At 42.4% G+C, this 15,757-nt stretch overlaps 2 protein-coding genes across 3 annotated transcripts in view; one reads left to right on the forward strand and one right to left on the reverse strand.

The window, feature by feature from the left end:
* Nucleotides 1-4,361, forward strand: part of st6galnac5a (ST6 (alpha-N-acetyl-neuraminyl-2,3-beta-galactosyl-1,3)-N-acetylgalactosaminide alpha-2,6-sialyltransferase 5a) — a 28,172-nt gene extending 23,811 nt beyond the window's left edge. Inside the window, exon 5 of the mRNA XM_008334902.2 lies at nucleotides 1,599-4,361. Coding sequence (XP_008333124.1) covers nucleotides 1,599-1,869 — 271 coding nt within the window. The 3' untranslated portion in view covers nucleotides 1,870-4,361. The remainder of the gene's footprint in view (nucleotides 1-1,598) is intronic.
* Nucleotides 1-15,757, reverse strand: part of pigk (phosphatidylinositol glycan anchor biosynthesis, class K) — a 52,479-nt gene that overhangs the window by 31,014 nt on the left and 5,708 nt on the right. Inside the window, exons 10-11 of one of the 2 annotated variants that reach the window (XM_025066180.1) lie at nucleotides 13,702-13,777; nucleotides 5,378-5,533 (exon numbers count right to left, since the gene is read on the reverse strand). In XM_025066180.1, coding sequence (XP_024921948.1) covers nucleotides 5,417-5,533; nucleotides 13,702-13,777 — 193 coding nt within the window. In that variant the 3' untranslated portion in view covers nucleotides 5,378-5,416. The remainder of the gene's footprint in view (nucleotides 1-5,377; nucleotides 5,534-13,701; nucleotides 13,778-15,757) is intronic. The other variant, XM_025066181.1, reaches the window with a different exon arrangement.

The following is a 15,757-nucleotide window of genomic DNA, read 5'->3' on the forward strand; positions in this document are numbered from 1 at the left end:
TGAAGCTGTAAGCTGATGTGTCCCTGGATCAGACACTTTACTCTAACTGTGTTGTCAATTACTGGAGGCCATTTCCTGCTGCTGCTTATCTGGACTCCAGGCAAATGGGTTTTGGAGTCATGTGACCAATAAACCAGGAAGTGGTTTGAAGAAATTCTACATTACAGTTACCCAATTTTTTCTTTTTATTTCGTGGCCAATTTCAGAACATAAGCAGGACCAGAGTGTGTGTGTGTGTGTGTGTGTGTGTCGTATACATTATATATGACAGAGAGGCAGCGAAGCCAAGGAGAAATGATGTGTTCTGCCTCCATCCTGCTGCTAGCGAGCAGGGCTGCCGCCTCATTAGCAGAATTTAATGGTTTGAATTACGGCTCACGTCTCATCCGTCTCTGCAAACACTTTAATTGCGGGATTTTATTGGACGAGGAACAAATCTTATTAGATTTCTCAATAAAAGAGAACAAAGTGTAAGATGTTCCTCCTGTTTTTATCTCCACACCTGACACTGATTGATCCCCATGATTATTATTATTTTGGCAGCGGGCTCAAATTAAACGCAGGTGATAATGAAAAGCAAATGTGGGTTCTTTCTCTCGGCACTTGTTGACACTGGCAGGTACTAATGAATCCTTTTAGTTCAACGGTTACAGTTTCACTGACGGCAGCTGAAGACGAAGAAAGTTTTTTTCAAATAAAAAGCTCCGTCTGCGGAGACGCAGCAAATGTTTTTAATCAAAGATATTCTGATAAAATAACAATTTAGCTGCCCTACTTTTCAACACACACACATCACTGAAACACAACTTTCACACTCAGTGGAGCAGAAAAACAGATTTTTTTTTTCTAATGAACCCTGAACCAAAAATCATCGTGGTCAGGTTCTATCCACAGGCAGGATTTAAAAAAAAAGTTTCCTCTTCACTACCACTTCAAATGCACACGAGCAACACAACCTTATTATTACTTTGGGCTTGCCCCTTCAACAGGGGGCGCTGCAGTCATATTCCTCATACTGAAATGAAATGGTATTTGGGACAAGGTTGAATCGAACCCAGAATCTTCAGCGTGAATTCCACCGCGGCGCCACTTCAGCCCAAGAATTTTAAATTAGAGAAATGTTTGATATTAATATTTTATAAAAGTGAATTTTATCTCAGTTACTCACAGCCGTCCTCATGCCACCCAGAACACAGGTTTATTTTTACAAATTATATATTCATAGATTTATAAAATCCCCTGACCTTTTCTGCACCACAAAAACGTGAAAAGAAGGAAGCAGGAGTGACTGTTTTTTTCAAAATAAAACTCTATGCAGACCAATGAAAATAGTAAAATAAGTCCAAATAAAATGTCATCATTCTTTCTGTAAAGTCCATGGCCTGGTACTGGTCCACGAACCTGTGGTTGGATACATCTGCATTTTTTGCATTTTTCTGTGACGCTCAATCAATCGATACAACTAAAACGTTTGTGTAAACCCAGGCCTGGATGTGACATCGACCGCAGACGACACGAAGCATTTATTTAAATGTCAACTGTCACTTCAACTCCTCTCCTCCCCCTGCCTCCCCCTGCCTCTCCCCCCTCCTCCACAGGGAGCCCCAGCACCACTCCGTCCCCTACCACTACTACGAGCCTCGCGGTCCGGACGAGTGTGCCATGTACATTTCCCACGAACGAGGCCGGCGGGGCAGCCACCACCGCTTCATCACCGAGAAGCGGGTCTTTGCAAACTGGGCACGTACGTTTGACATCCACTTCTACCAGCCGGACTGGAGCCCCCCACCTCTGCCTGCCAACCAGACGCTAAAGGAAGCAGACACGGTGACACCTTTGGAAGCGGCGGCGGCGTCCCAGCAGACGTGACCAGGGATGTCAAAGGGTCGAAGGAAAGGCTTGAGATTCACATCAGGACCGGAGGACGAGGACTGGAGCCTCTAGAGTCCAGACTTAGGCATGAAGAACAGAAAATGACTTGAGACTTGAGTAGATTCTGCTGAAACATTTTTCCAGTTGCTCCAGTGGAAACTGCAGGTGAAGAAGCCGTACTCCCCCTTTAGAAAAAGAGGCTTGGATCCTCCTCGTCTTTGTGCGTACATGCTGTGTTTGTTCCTGTGTGTGTGTGTATGAATAGTGTGGATGTGTGTGTGTGTTTACCATAGAGGGAATTACACTGGCTACATGTTGAGTTTGGGCTTTACACAAAAGCCCTTTATTGGATGAAGGCTCAGAGCTGGATCCACTGCTCACATCTCTGAATAAAAACCACAACACATCACCACGCTCCCTAATCTGACAGCCTGGCCCCGGAGATCATGACTAACACAGCGCAGAGCAGCGATAACAACGCAGGTTTGAAAGCGTGAATGATTCCGGTTCAGAAATATCACAATGTTTCAGTGAATTAATATTTTCTTACACTCCTAACTCAACACCACTGTTAGAAACTCAGGCTCCAACCAACACGGAATTCACTGAAGAACCCAGAAAGTCAGCGATGAATTTGGACAAAAAACTGTTTTCTTTCCTGGACATCAGTCAACGTACATCTTCAAGCCTGTGCTTCTCCTCAACAACGAGTTCTGTCTGACAATTTAGTCTGTTCCTTCAATTCAGCCGTCAAAGGTCGGCTCTGTAACAAATCCTTCACGCTGTGAGAGTTTTTTAAAAACTCAAGCCTGTTTCTGGGTGAAGCTGATTCTATAATGGATGGTTCTAGATGTATGAACACCACTGTTAGGCACCAACCATGAGATCTGATCCTTCGACTACAGACCACAGAGAACAACACGATCCTCGGCTGAATCATCTGCTGCAGAACAGCCGGGATTCGAACCATTTACAGGACGATCCGTCGCTCATAGAAAAGCCGACTTTCTCGTCGCAATCCCTCCACTCTTGTAGCGCAGCACAGATTTAAAAAGATTTAGAATTTGACAGGATCATTTTATTGCCGCAGAATATCAGGTACGCACGTGAGGTATTTGGACAAAAACTGCAGTCTTTTCACATTTAGTTTCTTTTAATGGCATTCAAAGCAAAAAAAACACACTCTGGACTGAGCGAAGGCGACCTTTCGTCGTGATGTTGTTGTGAAACTAAGCATGCAAAGAAAACAGGTCTGCAGTTTCCATTTTATGTCTTATTAAAACATTATGTTGTTTTTTTTCCCCCAAAAACACTGGAAATGTCACTTCACTTAATAAACAAAATACTTTTATCTGGACTCCTGTGGTGAGAAGTAATTTTGTCAATAACAGACAAATTGAAAGTGTGTTCCATTTGCATCGCTTCCTGCAGAGATCAAAGTGAAACCTGAAGGTTCTCTCTCCCCTCTCTCTCCCCCCTTTCTCTCTCTCTGTCATCACTGCTCGTCACTGTGAAGTAACAATAAAAATCATCCTAAAGTAAAGCAGCCGCTGAGCTACAAGGTCTCGTCGTCACTACGTGCACCTGAACACATCTGACCTTTTCCCAGGATTTATCCAATAGTTTAAATAATAACAGAACTTCAAATGTCTAAAGTCCAAGAACTTCAGGCGTCTACAACTACATTTCTGCAAGGGCAGTTGAAGTAATTTACCAAATAAATAAATAAACTAGTCAAATCTTATAAAAGCAGTGGATCCTGTTTCTCCTCGGAGATGAGAGGCTCATCCAGGTTAGATCTGAAGGACGACCGACACTGATCTTCATGGGGAAACCATAGCGACAGAGGAAAGAGAGAGAGCAGTGAGATGAAAGGCCGAGTCCATGAAACAGAGTCAGGTCTCAAGTGGGTTTGTGAAACAACAAATGCATCTGCGACAGCCTGAGCTCTGATTGGTTCTCTATTGTTCCGACAACTCTGGAAACACAGACTGTACATGGAGCCAAGTGTCAGCTGCGGGGCATTAGGGGAGTCAGGGGGGAGATCTGAATCTGAAGATGAATCTGAATAATCAGCGGGCAGCTGTTGTGGATTAATTATGATTATTTGTTATAAAACCTGAAAACATGTTCAATGTATTTATCAGAGTTGACCTGTTGATTTTGAACACTTTGATATCTTAACAAAGTCATCACAGACCAGCGACATGTTTTGAATTCATGTTTCATGTTTAATCAAATCACCAAGACCCAACGGCGGACATTAATTGTGTTGACAGTAGTTGAAGAGCGAGCAGGAAGATCAAGAAAATTACAAACAAGTGTTCCATAAATAATGTATAGGAAACGGAGCACGACCACGACTGCTGCTGCAGGCACCTGAAGGGGCAGCACCTCACCTTAGAAAAGGACCTTCAGTCCAATCAACATGAGTTCGTGGCCCAGTCACTGTGACTCTGGTTCCATAAGGAGAAGGAACAAAAAAAAAACAGGAAAGAAACATGTCCAGGCATAGAGAGGAGTCATTTGGGAAGGCCGGCGGCTCACTCCGTTATCACTCACTTATCACTGCTGCTGCTGGAGTGTGCGGCGCCGAACGGCGGGGGAAACAGCCGTCCATTACCCAGAATACAATCAGCCGAGAACAAGGCTGGAAAGCTAATGGATGTTTCCACAGAGAGGGCAATCTCCTGAATGGGTCCATCACGGAAGATGGGATTACGTGCGATTGTTATCCCTCACAAGCGCAATATGATGGTCAAGGGGTGTAATGTATATGGACGGGAGAGACATTAAATGGTAATCTCCCCCTCAGCCCTCTCACTGCCATCAGTCTGCAGCTCAGCCCACAGTTTTTCCTTCTCCAGACATTCAGAGGTTGGACGAAGCACTCAAAGAAAACCACTCCACACCAGCACGCTCCCGAAAAAATAAATTAAATCCTTATCTGCAGTTTTCTGCGACTCAGCGGATCTGCAAACAATCGACGCAATTAAGAAAAGGCTGCACAGAAAATAAATAAAAACATTTTAAAAAATTCAGTAGTAGAAGAAGTGTTTGGGTTCCACCACAGGACAGGCCTTCGTGACCTATGACCCACGGCAGCCATTTTTAACACAAACAAGTGTTGCTGTGGACAAAAGAAATGGAGAAACAGCAACATTAAATGAAGTACAACAACCTGTCAACCAGAAGGTTTGGGGTTCGAGTCCAGCCCCCTTGGTTACCCAAAATCTCAACTCCAGGAATCACCAATAAACAAACAAACAAAAAACTTAGACAAAATGTGAAAACAAAAATCAGACTTCAGATCACTCTTCACATCCAACCCTGACAACTAAATAAAAAACTCCAAGACTGATTCTTTGACATGCTGTGTAAACATTCCAGAGTTGTTTTTTATATATATATATTTACAACAGTAAAGAGCAACCATTCCAAAGACAGTGACTGCAAGTCCACCTCTGCGCCCCCTGCAGGAGCAGCTCGTGATCTGCAGCCTCACCTCTTCAGATCACCGGCAGTGCAAACTTCTCGGAAGGTCTCAGAAGATGTGTTTAAGGTGTTTGATGCCATATGTTTGGAAAAACACAAGGAGAATTAGAGTCCACAGGCCCAGGATGAAGCCGTCGGGGGGGTGCCAGTCTCTCTGCTTTGGTTTCTGAGAGGAGAATTGGGAGTGAGATGAGGTGAGGTGAAGTGAGGTGGGGATTGGGAAGGAGGCAGAGAGGTGTGGAGGGAGGTGGAGAGAGTAGATTAGAAATAGTGTGTACTGTATATTGCTCCTCATCGCTGACTGCTGTGTCGCTCACACACACACACTTATCTCAACAAACACTTCCTCTGCCTGCTGTCAGACAAAAACACAATGGTGCACAAAGGAAGCGGGGGTTAGAGCTCATCAGTGCATCTCCGCCGTCTTCTGTTTGTCCCATTCACTGCCACGCCGTCGCTTTGTGTACCATTATACTTTTAAATCCCCCTCGTATTAAACATGCATCTCACAAGGAGTGCATTTATATGGTAATGAGGCCGCAATATTCTGCAGAGAGATGAGATTTAACCTCTGAAAAAAATAAAAAATAAAATCCTCCCAACACTACGGCTGGTGACAGAGCCATAGTCAGGTTGTGAGGACGCTCTTAAGAGATTTTCTGTTATCCCTCGCTGCACAAGCTGCCGCTTCACCGGCAGGAAATCAGCAGACGGAAAAGGCATTCCCCTCCATGCAAACTCCTGGGACTGGACAACAGACACACACGCACACACACCAAATAAATCTGAATCATCTAAATGTACACACAGTGGTAGGGAGATGTACTGCAGCCTCAGTAACAAAGTGATTTTTCATGCTTCAGTTTGCCTTCGTGCCACTACAGGACACTGTACCAGGGAGAGAAAAAAAATTAAATATAGAAATCAAATTAAGTGGCTGTACAGAGATAGAAATTTAATAACAGCAGCCCGCCCCTCCTCCTTGAGAGAGCGGCTGAAAAAAGAAGTTGGAAATAAATCCAGTATTTATGGGAATCCCTGCGCTGTTGGTTCTGTCAAACATGAGTTTCCATATCAAACAACAGCCATATGTCTGTGCATATGTCTGTGCACACCGGCCAATTCTCACTCAGCCAATGGATAAATGACTCTGGCTCTCGCCGATATTGCAGCTGACAGCATGATTAAATTTCATCAGAGGTTCGCTGTCAGGGATTTAATGAAGAACGTAGAGCTGTAGACGTTTGGTGACTAATCATTACTAGATTCAAATGTTGGTTTAATCACAGACTGATTCATTTTTAACGGTGCTCGCTGATACCAGTTCTTCAACAATACTTTCGATAAAACGTCAACAGTATTTAAGAAGGCCTACAGCTGTTGCTTTTTCACCGATTTAATAAAAAAAAGATACGCAAAACAGAAAATGAATATCGTGCGTAACGTAGAACAAACATCAGAGGGATCTGGTCTTTATTACATGAAGAACATTCTACCTTGCATTTACTCATGAAATGTAATGTAATCATTACATTATACATACAGGATCTGGTCTTTATTACATGAAGAACAATCATTACATTTATGAGACTGTAGCAGTGGAGTAGAAGTGAATGTGTAGAGACATTTCTTTCACAGCCAGTTTGTTCATCCACACTTTGTCAAACCAACATTTAATGAAATCCTCTAGAAACAAATCACATCAAAGGTTTAAGCTCTTGTTACTTTTTTTTATACGTAATCTGAAGCACTCAGCTGCAGGTGTCATGGACGTGGGCGACGATGAGCTCGACCCACTGCCCGGAGTTTGAATCACAGACGTAACTACTCATAAAGTGGCGTCAACAATTCAAGATAATCAATATTAATTCTCATGCACAGTGGGCGAAGAGGACTTGTTGTAATGTAGCGGACTAACAGCTTGTGTAAACAGCAGAGTGCGAGAGGCCGTGCGCTCACGCCTCCCTGCAAACTCTGGATGAAAAATTAAGCAACCTCCGCACAAACCCCAGAATACCTGATGATGCTGTCAGTTTCTGGTGTAGAGAGAGCGAAGACGGCGAGTCAAATCGGTTCACATCTTATTCAAATTTATTTAACAGCTGACTCCAGTTAAATCAATAGAGCCCAGTGGCTCTCCAGAATGCTAAAGCGGAGCCACTGGAGGTTCCTGCAGCACACGGGCATCGTGTTTACAAAGAGCCAGGGCTAAAGGCAGGGGGGATTTAAGCTCTATTCACACTGCAGATTATGATATGGCCGGGGTTATACATTTCATAAAAAGCCCGACGAGGACCGGGGCTGACTCAAACAGAAACGACCGGATTAATATTCAGGCAGCAGCTTTTACCACGGAGCAGTCATCAATCAATGCCAACCATCTGCCGTACAAGGAGAGCACACTGTTGTGTGGGGGCAGAAATTATAGGTTGACTCTGTGACACTTTGCCCCGATAATTATATCGTCACCGCTGAAAATATATTAGTTAAAATTATATCGTCACCGCTGAAAATATATAAAATATATTAGTTAAATGTTTTACCTAAAGAGAAGCCGTGACAGTTTCCAGACTCCTCGTCTGCAACCAGAGATGAAATTTAGAACTCTGGTTCCAGGTTGTAACTCTTCAGTCTCAGCGGAGGTCTAACAGAGCAGAGCTTCATCTCTACAGGTTACTGAGTGCATCCTAAAATTCTAGACTTGTTTTTTTTTTTTCTCTTTGATCGCTGTTAAAGCACCACTGATTTCTTTAGTGTTGTTTACTGTTTGGCTGATTTGTTCAGTTACAATGCAGCTTTCGTCCACACGGTGGCAATAACGCATCAGTCTGTTACTTAATAATTTCCGATATACAGAGAAGAAGACTGTTTTCTTCTCTACGCTAGCTGTAGCAAACAGCTCGGGGAAAATGAAGAACTTTGTGCGGACCTCCGCCACAAGACTACATTTTTTCCGTAGGTACAATTCCGACATCATCAAATCCAAGATCCAGAAGGTTAAGGACCCCTGCTGTAGGTGTCAGACCAAAACCAAACTGCAGGTGGTGTGACGGGCATCGCTCAGAGCCGACTGGATGACGGCCAGACAATGAAAGTACAAAGCGATGTTTTCATCGTCTCGTTTAAAAGGCACTTTTGTGAGAAGTGTCAGAAAGAGCAGTAAACATTTCTGTCAACAGATGCCGCTCTTTGTTTGTCTGTCAGAGGAGCAGACGTCAAAAGTGGGTGTTTAGTCCAAAAACAGATCTGTGTAAAAGCTCAGTGAATGAAAACAAAACGGAGTAAACAAAGGCGCCAGAGGTTGAGCACAGTGGCAGGTTCTAATCAAAAGAAACGATGTAGAATACTTTACTTCTTGTCAACAAACTGATGTTTGTTTTTCTGTCAGTGAAGCAGATTCATCAACCTCTGTGGAGAGTTTATTTAATGGAGACATTAATCAGTTTTTTTACTTCCACGGTGGAAAATGAGAGATTGAAAGATTCAGTGATGAAGACAAGAAATTGATTTGATGACTCATTAGTCAGGTGTTACGGTGGGTTCAGATGGAGGACAATAAAGTCAGTGATCATCTGCCATAATGAGTTCCATCATCAGTCAAAGTCGGGTACTCTCAAAATACAAACACAATCAATACAAGAGCCAGATCACAGCTCAGGTTCCACTCACAAGTCTCTCTGACAAAAATAACTCCAACACAACTACAACCACCACAGACTCCTCATCTGGGATAATAACTGGCTAACCTTATTGAAAGACAAACAAGAAGCTCCGTTCTGTTGGCTGCCACAGCCACTCACAGTTTTATTCCTCAACCCTGCAGGTATAAAGATTTCAAGGTCTGAAACTCATGGTCAATTTTTATAAGGTCCATTCTTGGAATCACCGTCCTCACATTTAAGACCAAAGAATCAACAAAATATTCTGGAAATTCTGCTATAAAAAAAAACGCCAGGAGAATTCAGACTCACACTGCTTCACTGCGTTATAAAGACAGTACCAAGAACCAGTACCTGGTACATCATTTAACAGGAACCGACTCTCCTCATGCTGCTCAAAAATCTTCCAAAATAAACTTAAACTTGTTGCAGTGATGAATAATTACCTCAAATAAAAATTAACACACAATGTTTCACAGTAAAATGCTCAGAGATAAATAAACAAATATTTATAATCCAGGAATAGATGATGCATTTTTTAAACATGTGATTACATTCAGCCAAAAAAGTGTAAAGTAAATTAAAGAAAAAATCCCCACTCCAGCAGTCTTGAACTACATCTTCTCCACAACAAACGTTTTTCTACTTTATTTACTGTCGTTTTAAATGAAGTTTTAACACGACTTCCAACAATAAAACTTCAGATAATCTGCTGTAGAGTCTGTTGTCAGAAACGCAGACTTCAGTCACTTAGCAGGACGCTCGGCTGCTCGCTGTCACATCCCAGTGCTCAGCGTGTGCTGGCGCTGTCAAACCAGTGGGGGCATTACTCTCACTCCTCAGGCATTTACTCTCCCATCAGCCCCTCTCTCTCTTTCTGCATTTCCAGGGGATATTATTAGCAATTATTGAGCAACTGAGCAGAATGTAATTGATATTTGATTAAACAGAGGGAGGCTGCTTTAGAGACGATTTGGCCTTTGATCCAAACAATCCCAATGTCTACCATGTCAGCAAGGGGAGGGAGAGGGAGGCAAGGCATTAATTTTCACAGTTTCCATTTTCATTTCCCTGGAGCCATATGGTGCAGCATCAAGCTGGCAAAAGAACAAATAACAATTTGACGTCAGTCGCTGAGGAGTGGGGGGCGGCGGCGGATGGGGGGGGGGGGCAAGACAGTTAACAAAGACAAAGGGAGCAGAGAATGGTACGAGACGGAGAGAGAAGGGAAGAAGGAGAGTGAGCTTCTGGTAATTTGCAAAAATGAACATATTGTCATTAAGCAACGTGAGGTTGGGAAGAGTATCAGGGGGAGAGGAGGGAGAGGGGGGAGAGGGGGGAGTCACCCTGTCAACAGGAGCAAGACGACAAGTGACAGGTCATTTATCAAGTCTTCACAGACGAACCTACACACATGCACAATGAGGCAGAAGTTTGTTTACTACACAGTCAGTGTAGACAGCCAGTCAGTGGAGGGCGCCACCTGCTGCATTAACAGACTGAGGGATCCACGTTTGTGTTCGTGAGGGAGAAACATATTTCTCTCAGGGGCACGGCTTAAAATCCAGTTCAAAACCACTTAACGGGACACGTTCCACCCTCTCTCTCCACGGAGATTATTGTCGTTCGTGGAAATCAAAATCAAATGTAAGTAGTTTTTTTAAAAAAAAGGGTTTACGTGTGTTTACAGTCCTGACACACGTTAAGTACCTTTATCTTTAAACGATAATGAGGCGCTGCAGGCTCCGCCCACCTCTCCTACAGAGGGAAGACCTGGGAACTGTTTCACAAAACCATGGCAACAGATGAGCAGAGAGTGAAAACAGGCAGATTCTGGCAGGTGACAGCCAATCAGGTGTCAGAAGGAGGAGAAGAAGTAATCAAGAGACAAAGAATGAGGCTGGACGTTTGTCAGTAATTACTAGTAAAGTTTGTCACTTTAACATTACTTTGATTTTTAACCCTCGCTGATTGTCTCCCTCTTGTGGTTACAGATGAGGTGACTTTTTTTTTTTGGCCATGTATTAACATAAGCAATAGACTGATCCTATTTTACCCATTGAATAGAACTGTTTAAATCTAAAATGGCAGTTTATCAAACATGAACTTTTTTTGTCAACATTTTCAAAACTAATCCTCCATCCTCTCTCCAGTGATTCACACCTTTGTAGATGAGAAAGAAGAGAAGCAGGAGGTCTGAGACAAAGAGACAGAGCTCAGAGGGAGAGGAGTTCATTCCATTTGACAGCTAATCAAAAACAGGAGAGCTGCCAATAGACTTGATGGACATTGGTCATTCTGCTGCAGTGCAGATGGACCATGGTGAGAGGACGGAGACGACTCAGTCCATCAGGACTCTCATCTTCAGCCCAGCAGGAGTGATAGCCCATAATTGAAATGTCTGGCAGAGGTCGTGGGGTTGGACCACAGTGTTTGTGTGTTGTGCGTTTGGGTGAATATTAAAAAAAAAAATTTAAAAAAAAAGTCAGAAAGGGAAGAAGGAAGGAAAGGAAAGATAAATGACTCCACCAGGAGCAGAGAGGAGGCTCAACGACGGCCGCCTGAGTGGAGAAGATTGATTTCTTCAAGAACCTGAAAATTATGGGCAGAGTTTTGGACTGTGTGAAGTTAGCAGCGGCCGACAGATTTTAAATTGGGAAATGTTGTGCCAGGCTCTTAGGCCTAGCTAATATGCTGGAGTGTGATTAGTGTGTAATTACTCAGTGAGACTCTAACAGGGCTCAGACTCATTTCTAAACGGCCGTGACTCACGTCGCCACAGTACAGTCAACGTTACAACTGGTTTCTACTGTTTTTACTGAAAGAATTTTCCACAATATTTTAGCTGCTACAACCTGAAGCGTCATCACGTCACACACCGAGACTCACCACGGCATCCTAACACGTTATTGTTACATCGTTTTTACTTGAACATTGGTAGAAACTACTGAAAGGCACCAGGAACTGAACCACATGGGGGCACTGTAGAGGCATTCCAGGATTTTCCATGTGTTTAATGACTTTTCCAGGCCAGGTAGGACTTTCTTTAATGACAGAGAAAAAGTTTAATGAACTAAAATAACAACTCATAACTGTTGCCATATCACCTCAGTATTTTATGCGTGTCATATTTGAGTGGAGAACGGCCTCAATGTAACAGATCTCTGCCTTGACCTCCACAGTTCCACAGCAGACGTTGGAGGATTCTTTAAGAAAACAATCCAAACTCTCATCTAAAAGCTCAAATAAATGGAGTCCTTTTAAAAAAATCCAAGTGAGTTTCTCTTCACAGCAGCTGAGAGTATCACTTTGTATGGAACGTCTGACCTTTCTTTGGGTAAAATCCACAAAGAATTCGGTTTCGGTTTTACTTCTTTGGCCGTGAAATTGCAAAGTTGAATTAACACTGGACGACTCCGGATCATTTCAGACACAGGGGGAGACAAAGCAAGTTTAGCACTAAACTTTTTTTTTTTTTTCAATCAAAACTTCCCTGCGGGTTGCTGCACAAATGACCTAGATACCGAGAGAGATTCAGATTGGAGCGGTTTAAATCGTTGCATTGTTTACTCAACACTTTATATTCTATAAGTAGTCACATTATCCCCATCATTATGGTATGGTACAACAGCCACACAGAAATGGCTCCATAAACATGCCACTCTTTGAAAAGACACTAAAAATGAACAGTGATGACGGCCACGTGAATGTTTGTACTGCTTTTCAGAGAGCTGGAGGTCGACGCTGAATAAGAATAAAATCCATTATTGCTGAATTATCAAAACACAGAGGCTATTTTAATAGAAAAACCTGGGGGTTTTTTGGGCGGGGGGGAAATGGTGCAGCACCTCAGCGCAGCCATTGTGAATGCAGAGCACATGTTGTTTAGGTGCAATGAGGAAAAATGGGCGTTCGTTTGTGAAGGTCGGCCCGAGTGAAAGCCACAATCTACTGCAGAATGGACTGAATGCACAATTCCACGCCACAATGCTGCCTATCCATTCTACTGGATTCCACATTAAACTTCCTGGTCACACACACACACACAAACACACACACAGATGTCGCCATGGAAACGGCAAAAAGACATCTGTTAGCGGACGTCGTACCCAACTTTCTGTTCACTCAGACTCATCGACACAGTCAGAGGACACATGTCCAAAACACAGGCATTTCATACATTATTTATAATTAGAGAAACTTTTTATAAGATTATTCAAAGAATTAAATTCATTTTTTTTGTCTTTCTGATTCAGTGTTTTCCCTAACATTTTTCAGGGGGTCATCAAATATATTTTTCGGAGAGGCCAGAATTCTGGACAGACACCTTGGGGATGGGACACTCTGAGAAAATGAAATAAAAATGTTTATTTTGGAAGCCAGTCACGGGCCGGATCGGAAGGTTTGATGGGCCGTGTTTGGCCCACGGACTGCCGGTTGATGATCACTCATCTATATTGACACACATTCACAGCTATTGCTTCAAAACTTCACTAAAATCCTTAAAAAAACCGGATGTTCTCATGTCTCTTACTGGTGATTTTTTTTTTTATAAAATTCATCATTAATATTTATGTTTTGTAAATTTTACTCCAGACTCATCTGCTCCACATTTAAGATGTAGACGGTCCTTAAATGACCCTTCTGTGTGTGTGTGTGTGTGTGCGTGTCTTACCTGATGAATGATTTCCGACACTGGCAGCTGGTCCGAGTACGAGTAGACCTCTTTCTGCAGCTCTCCATTTGCGGCACTGAAAGCAAAATAATAATAAGAAAAAAAAGAAAAAAACAGACAAAACGGCTTTTAGCATTAATCTGGAGGAAGTGAATTGAACTTTGAAAACACTGGGTTTTTGTGACGAGGGGCACCATTAGTTAGTGATGAAGAAAAGCTGTCAGGAAGAGAAACAGGCTCCATTGTCTCTGTTGGCAGTGTGTGTGTGTGTGTGTGTGTGTGTGTGTGTGACAGATCATTTGAGAGGGGGAGTCAATGATGTGCAGAGCAAATTGATGCAAATGAACCCATTTTTGCCACTCTTCCCCTGAAGCTTCCATGAAAGTCTAAATCATTTTGATAATGATAATCCTGTGAAGAACTACAGAGCTCTGAAGACTGAGATGAATGAAAAACAAAACACTTTTTCACTCTGACAACACCTAAACTGTAGAAAAAAAACAACAACACCTAAAAACCTTTTATCTTTAATGATTTCAGGAGATTCCAGGTCCCTAATGCAGCAAATTTAATTAGTTTTTGTCGACTGTGAATCAGTGAAAACGTCACCTGCTCATATGTTCATCACTGCTAAACGATCTCAGTGTTCTGTGTCGATGCTACAGAAGGAAATCTTTAGAACCTTTCTTTATGTTTTAGCTATGCTAGTGATTCCCAAAATGGGGGTCTGGACCCCTAAGGGGGCGCAGAGCAATTGAACTGGCAGGAGCAGCAAACAAAAGAACAAACTTTTCAAACACACACACAGACACACACGTAGGGAGCAGACATGACTGACAGGTTGGACTCTCAGTCATGTCTGACTGATTCCACAGCTGTCATTCAAAACCAAATTCAACATCAGTTCTTCTGACAACCAAAAACTGTTTACTCTGTGCAGCACCAGAGGCTGAAACAACATGTAGTAATAAGAATTAAGGGTTTTATTATTTTTTATTACTTTTAAAAATGTAAGGTAAGGACAAATACCTAAAGGTTTCAGGTTTACTGGAAAAACACAGCTGTGCAAGGAAGAAAAGAGAAAGAAAGAAAAGTAAAACGGCAGAAGTTGAGCCGTATATTTAACATCAACTCATTCCACAGAGCATCTGTGATCTTTTCACTGCGGGAACATCGAGCTCACAAACCGTTTTGGGGTCTCATGAAATGCTATCAATTTACTTTATGGGCAATAGTCAGATGAAGGTCTCATAAAGATCCTGCAGCTGCCATCTCCTGGTGGCTGTTTGGAACAGACCCAGACATGGTGGAGTCAGATGTGACTGCTAGGAGTTTAACAAGAAAAGATTTTGTCCTGGGTGGTTCCTGATTTAGACGGTGACCTGGTTAAAGGTCTGGGTTTTCAGACAGAGAATCAAAGGAGTGCCATCTTTGTGGAGACATTAGCTGGAGGTAAAAAAAAAACAGACTTTTTTGTGTGTAAATAATAAAATTGTATCTTCTTAGAGTGTCTACACTTGACTGGTCTGCCTGCAGTCCAGCTCTGTCTCCTGTTTAGTCAAAACTGAAGTTGATGAGATTGGAGAAAATATGTGAAAATAAGTGAACTCTGGAGAAAATATAAAAATATTAAATCACCACAAAACTGTTAAAAATTTTAAAAATTAACATAAAATCAACCAATTTAATGTTATTTTAAGGATGCTTTTGTTCTGAAACTGTGAGCCTGTATTATATGTAGTGAAAATACAGGCATTCAGACAACAGTGACCTCCAGAAGCAGCTTTAGAAATGAGTAAAAATCCAGTTAAAATGTTAATAATTAAATGCAGCTAATGGAAATAAAACCTCACACATTCAAGTTCCTGTTAAATTGAGAACTGACTTTTCCTGTGAAGGACACAACAGATACTGGGTCACATTTGTCAAGTCTGCCTGAATGGGTCTGATGCTCACCAACGTGTCACTAGTCTCCAATATATGTGAACTTTAGAAACAGTGTCTTTTTATGACTTCTGACGGCAGAGGAATCAGCTCTGCTCCACGGCTAAATTTA

The sequence above is a fragment of the Cynoglossus semilaevis genome, chromosome 20 (assembly GCF_000523025.1).
Source record: "Cynoglossus semilaevis isolate Cse_v1.0 chromosome 20, Cse_v1.0, whole genome shotgun sequence".
NCBI classification, from domain to species: Eukaryota; Metazoa; Chordata; class Actinopteri; order Pleuronectiformes; family Cynoglossidae; genus Cynoglossus; species Cynoglossus semilaevis.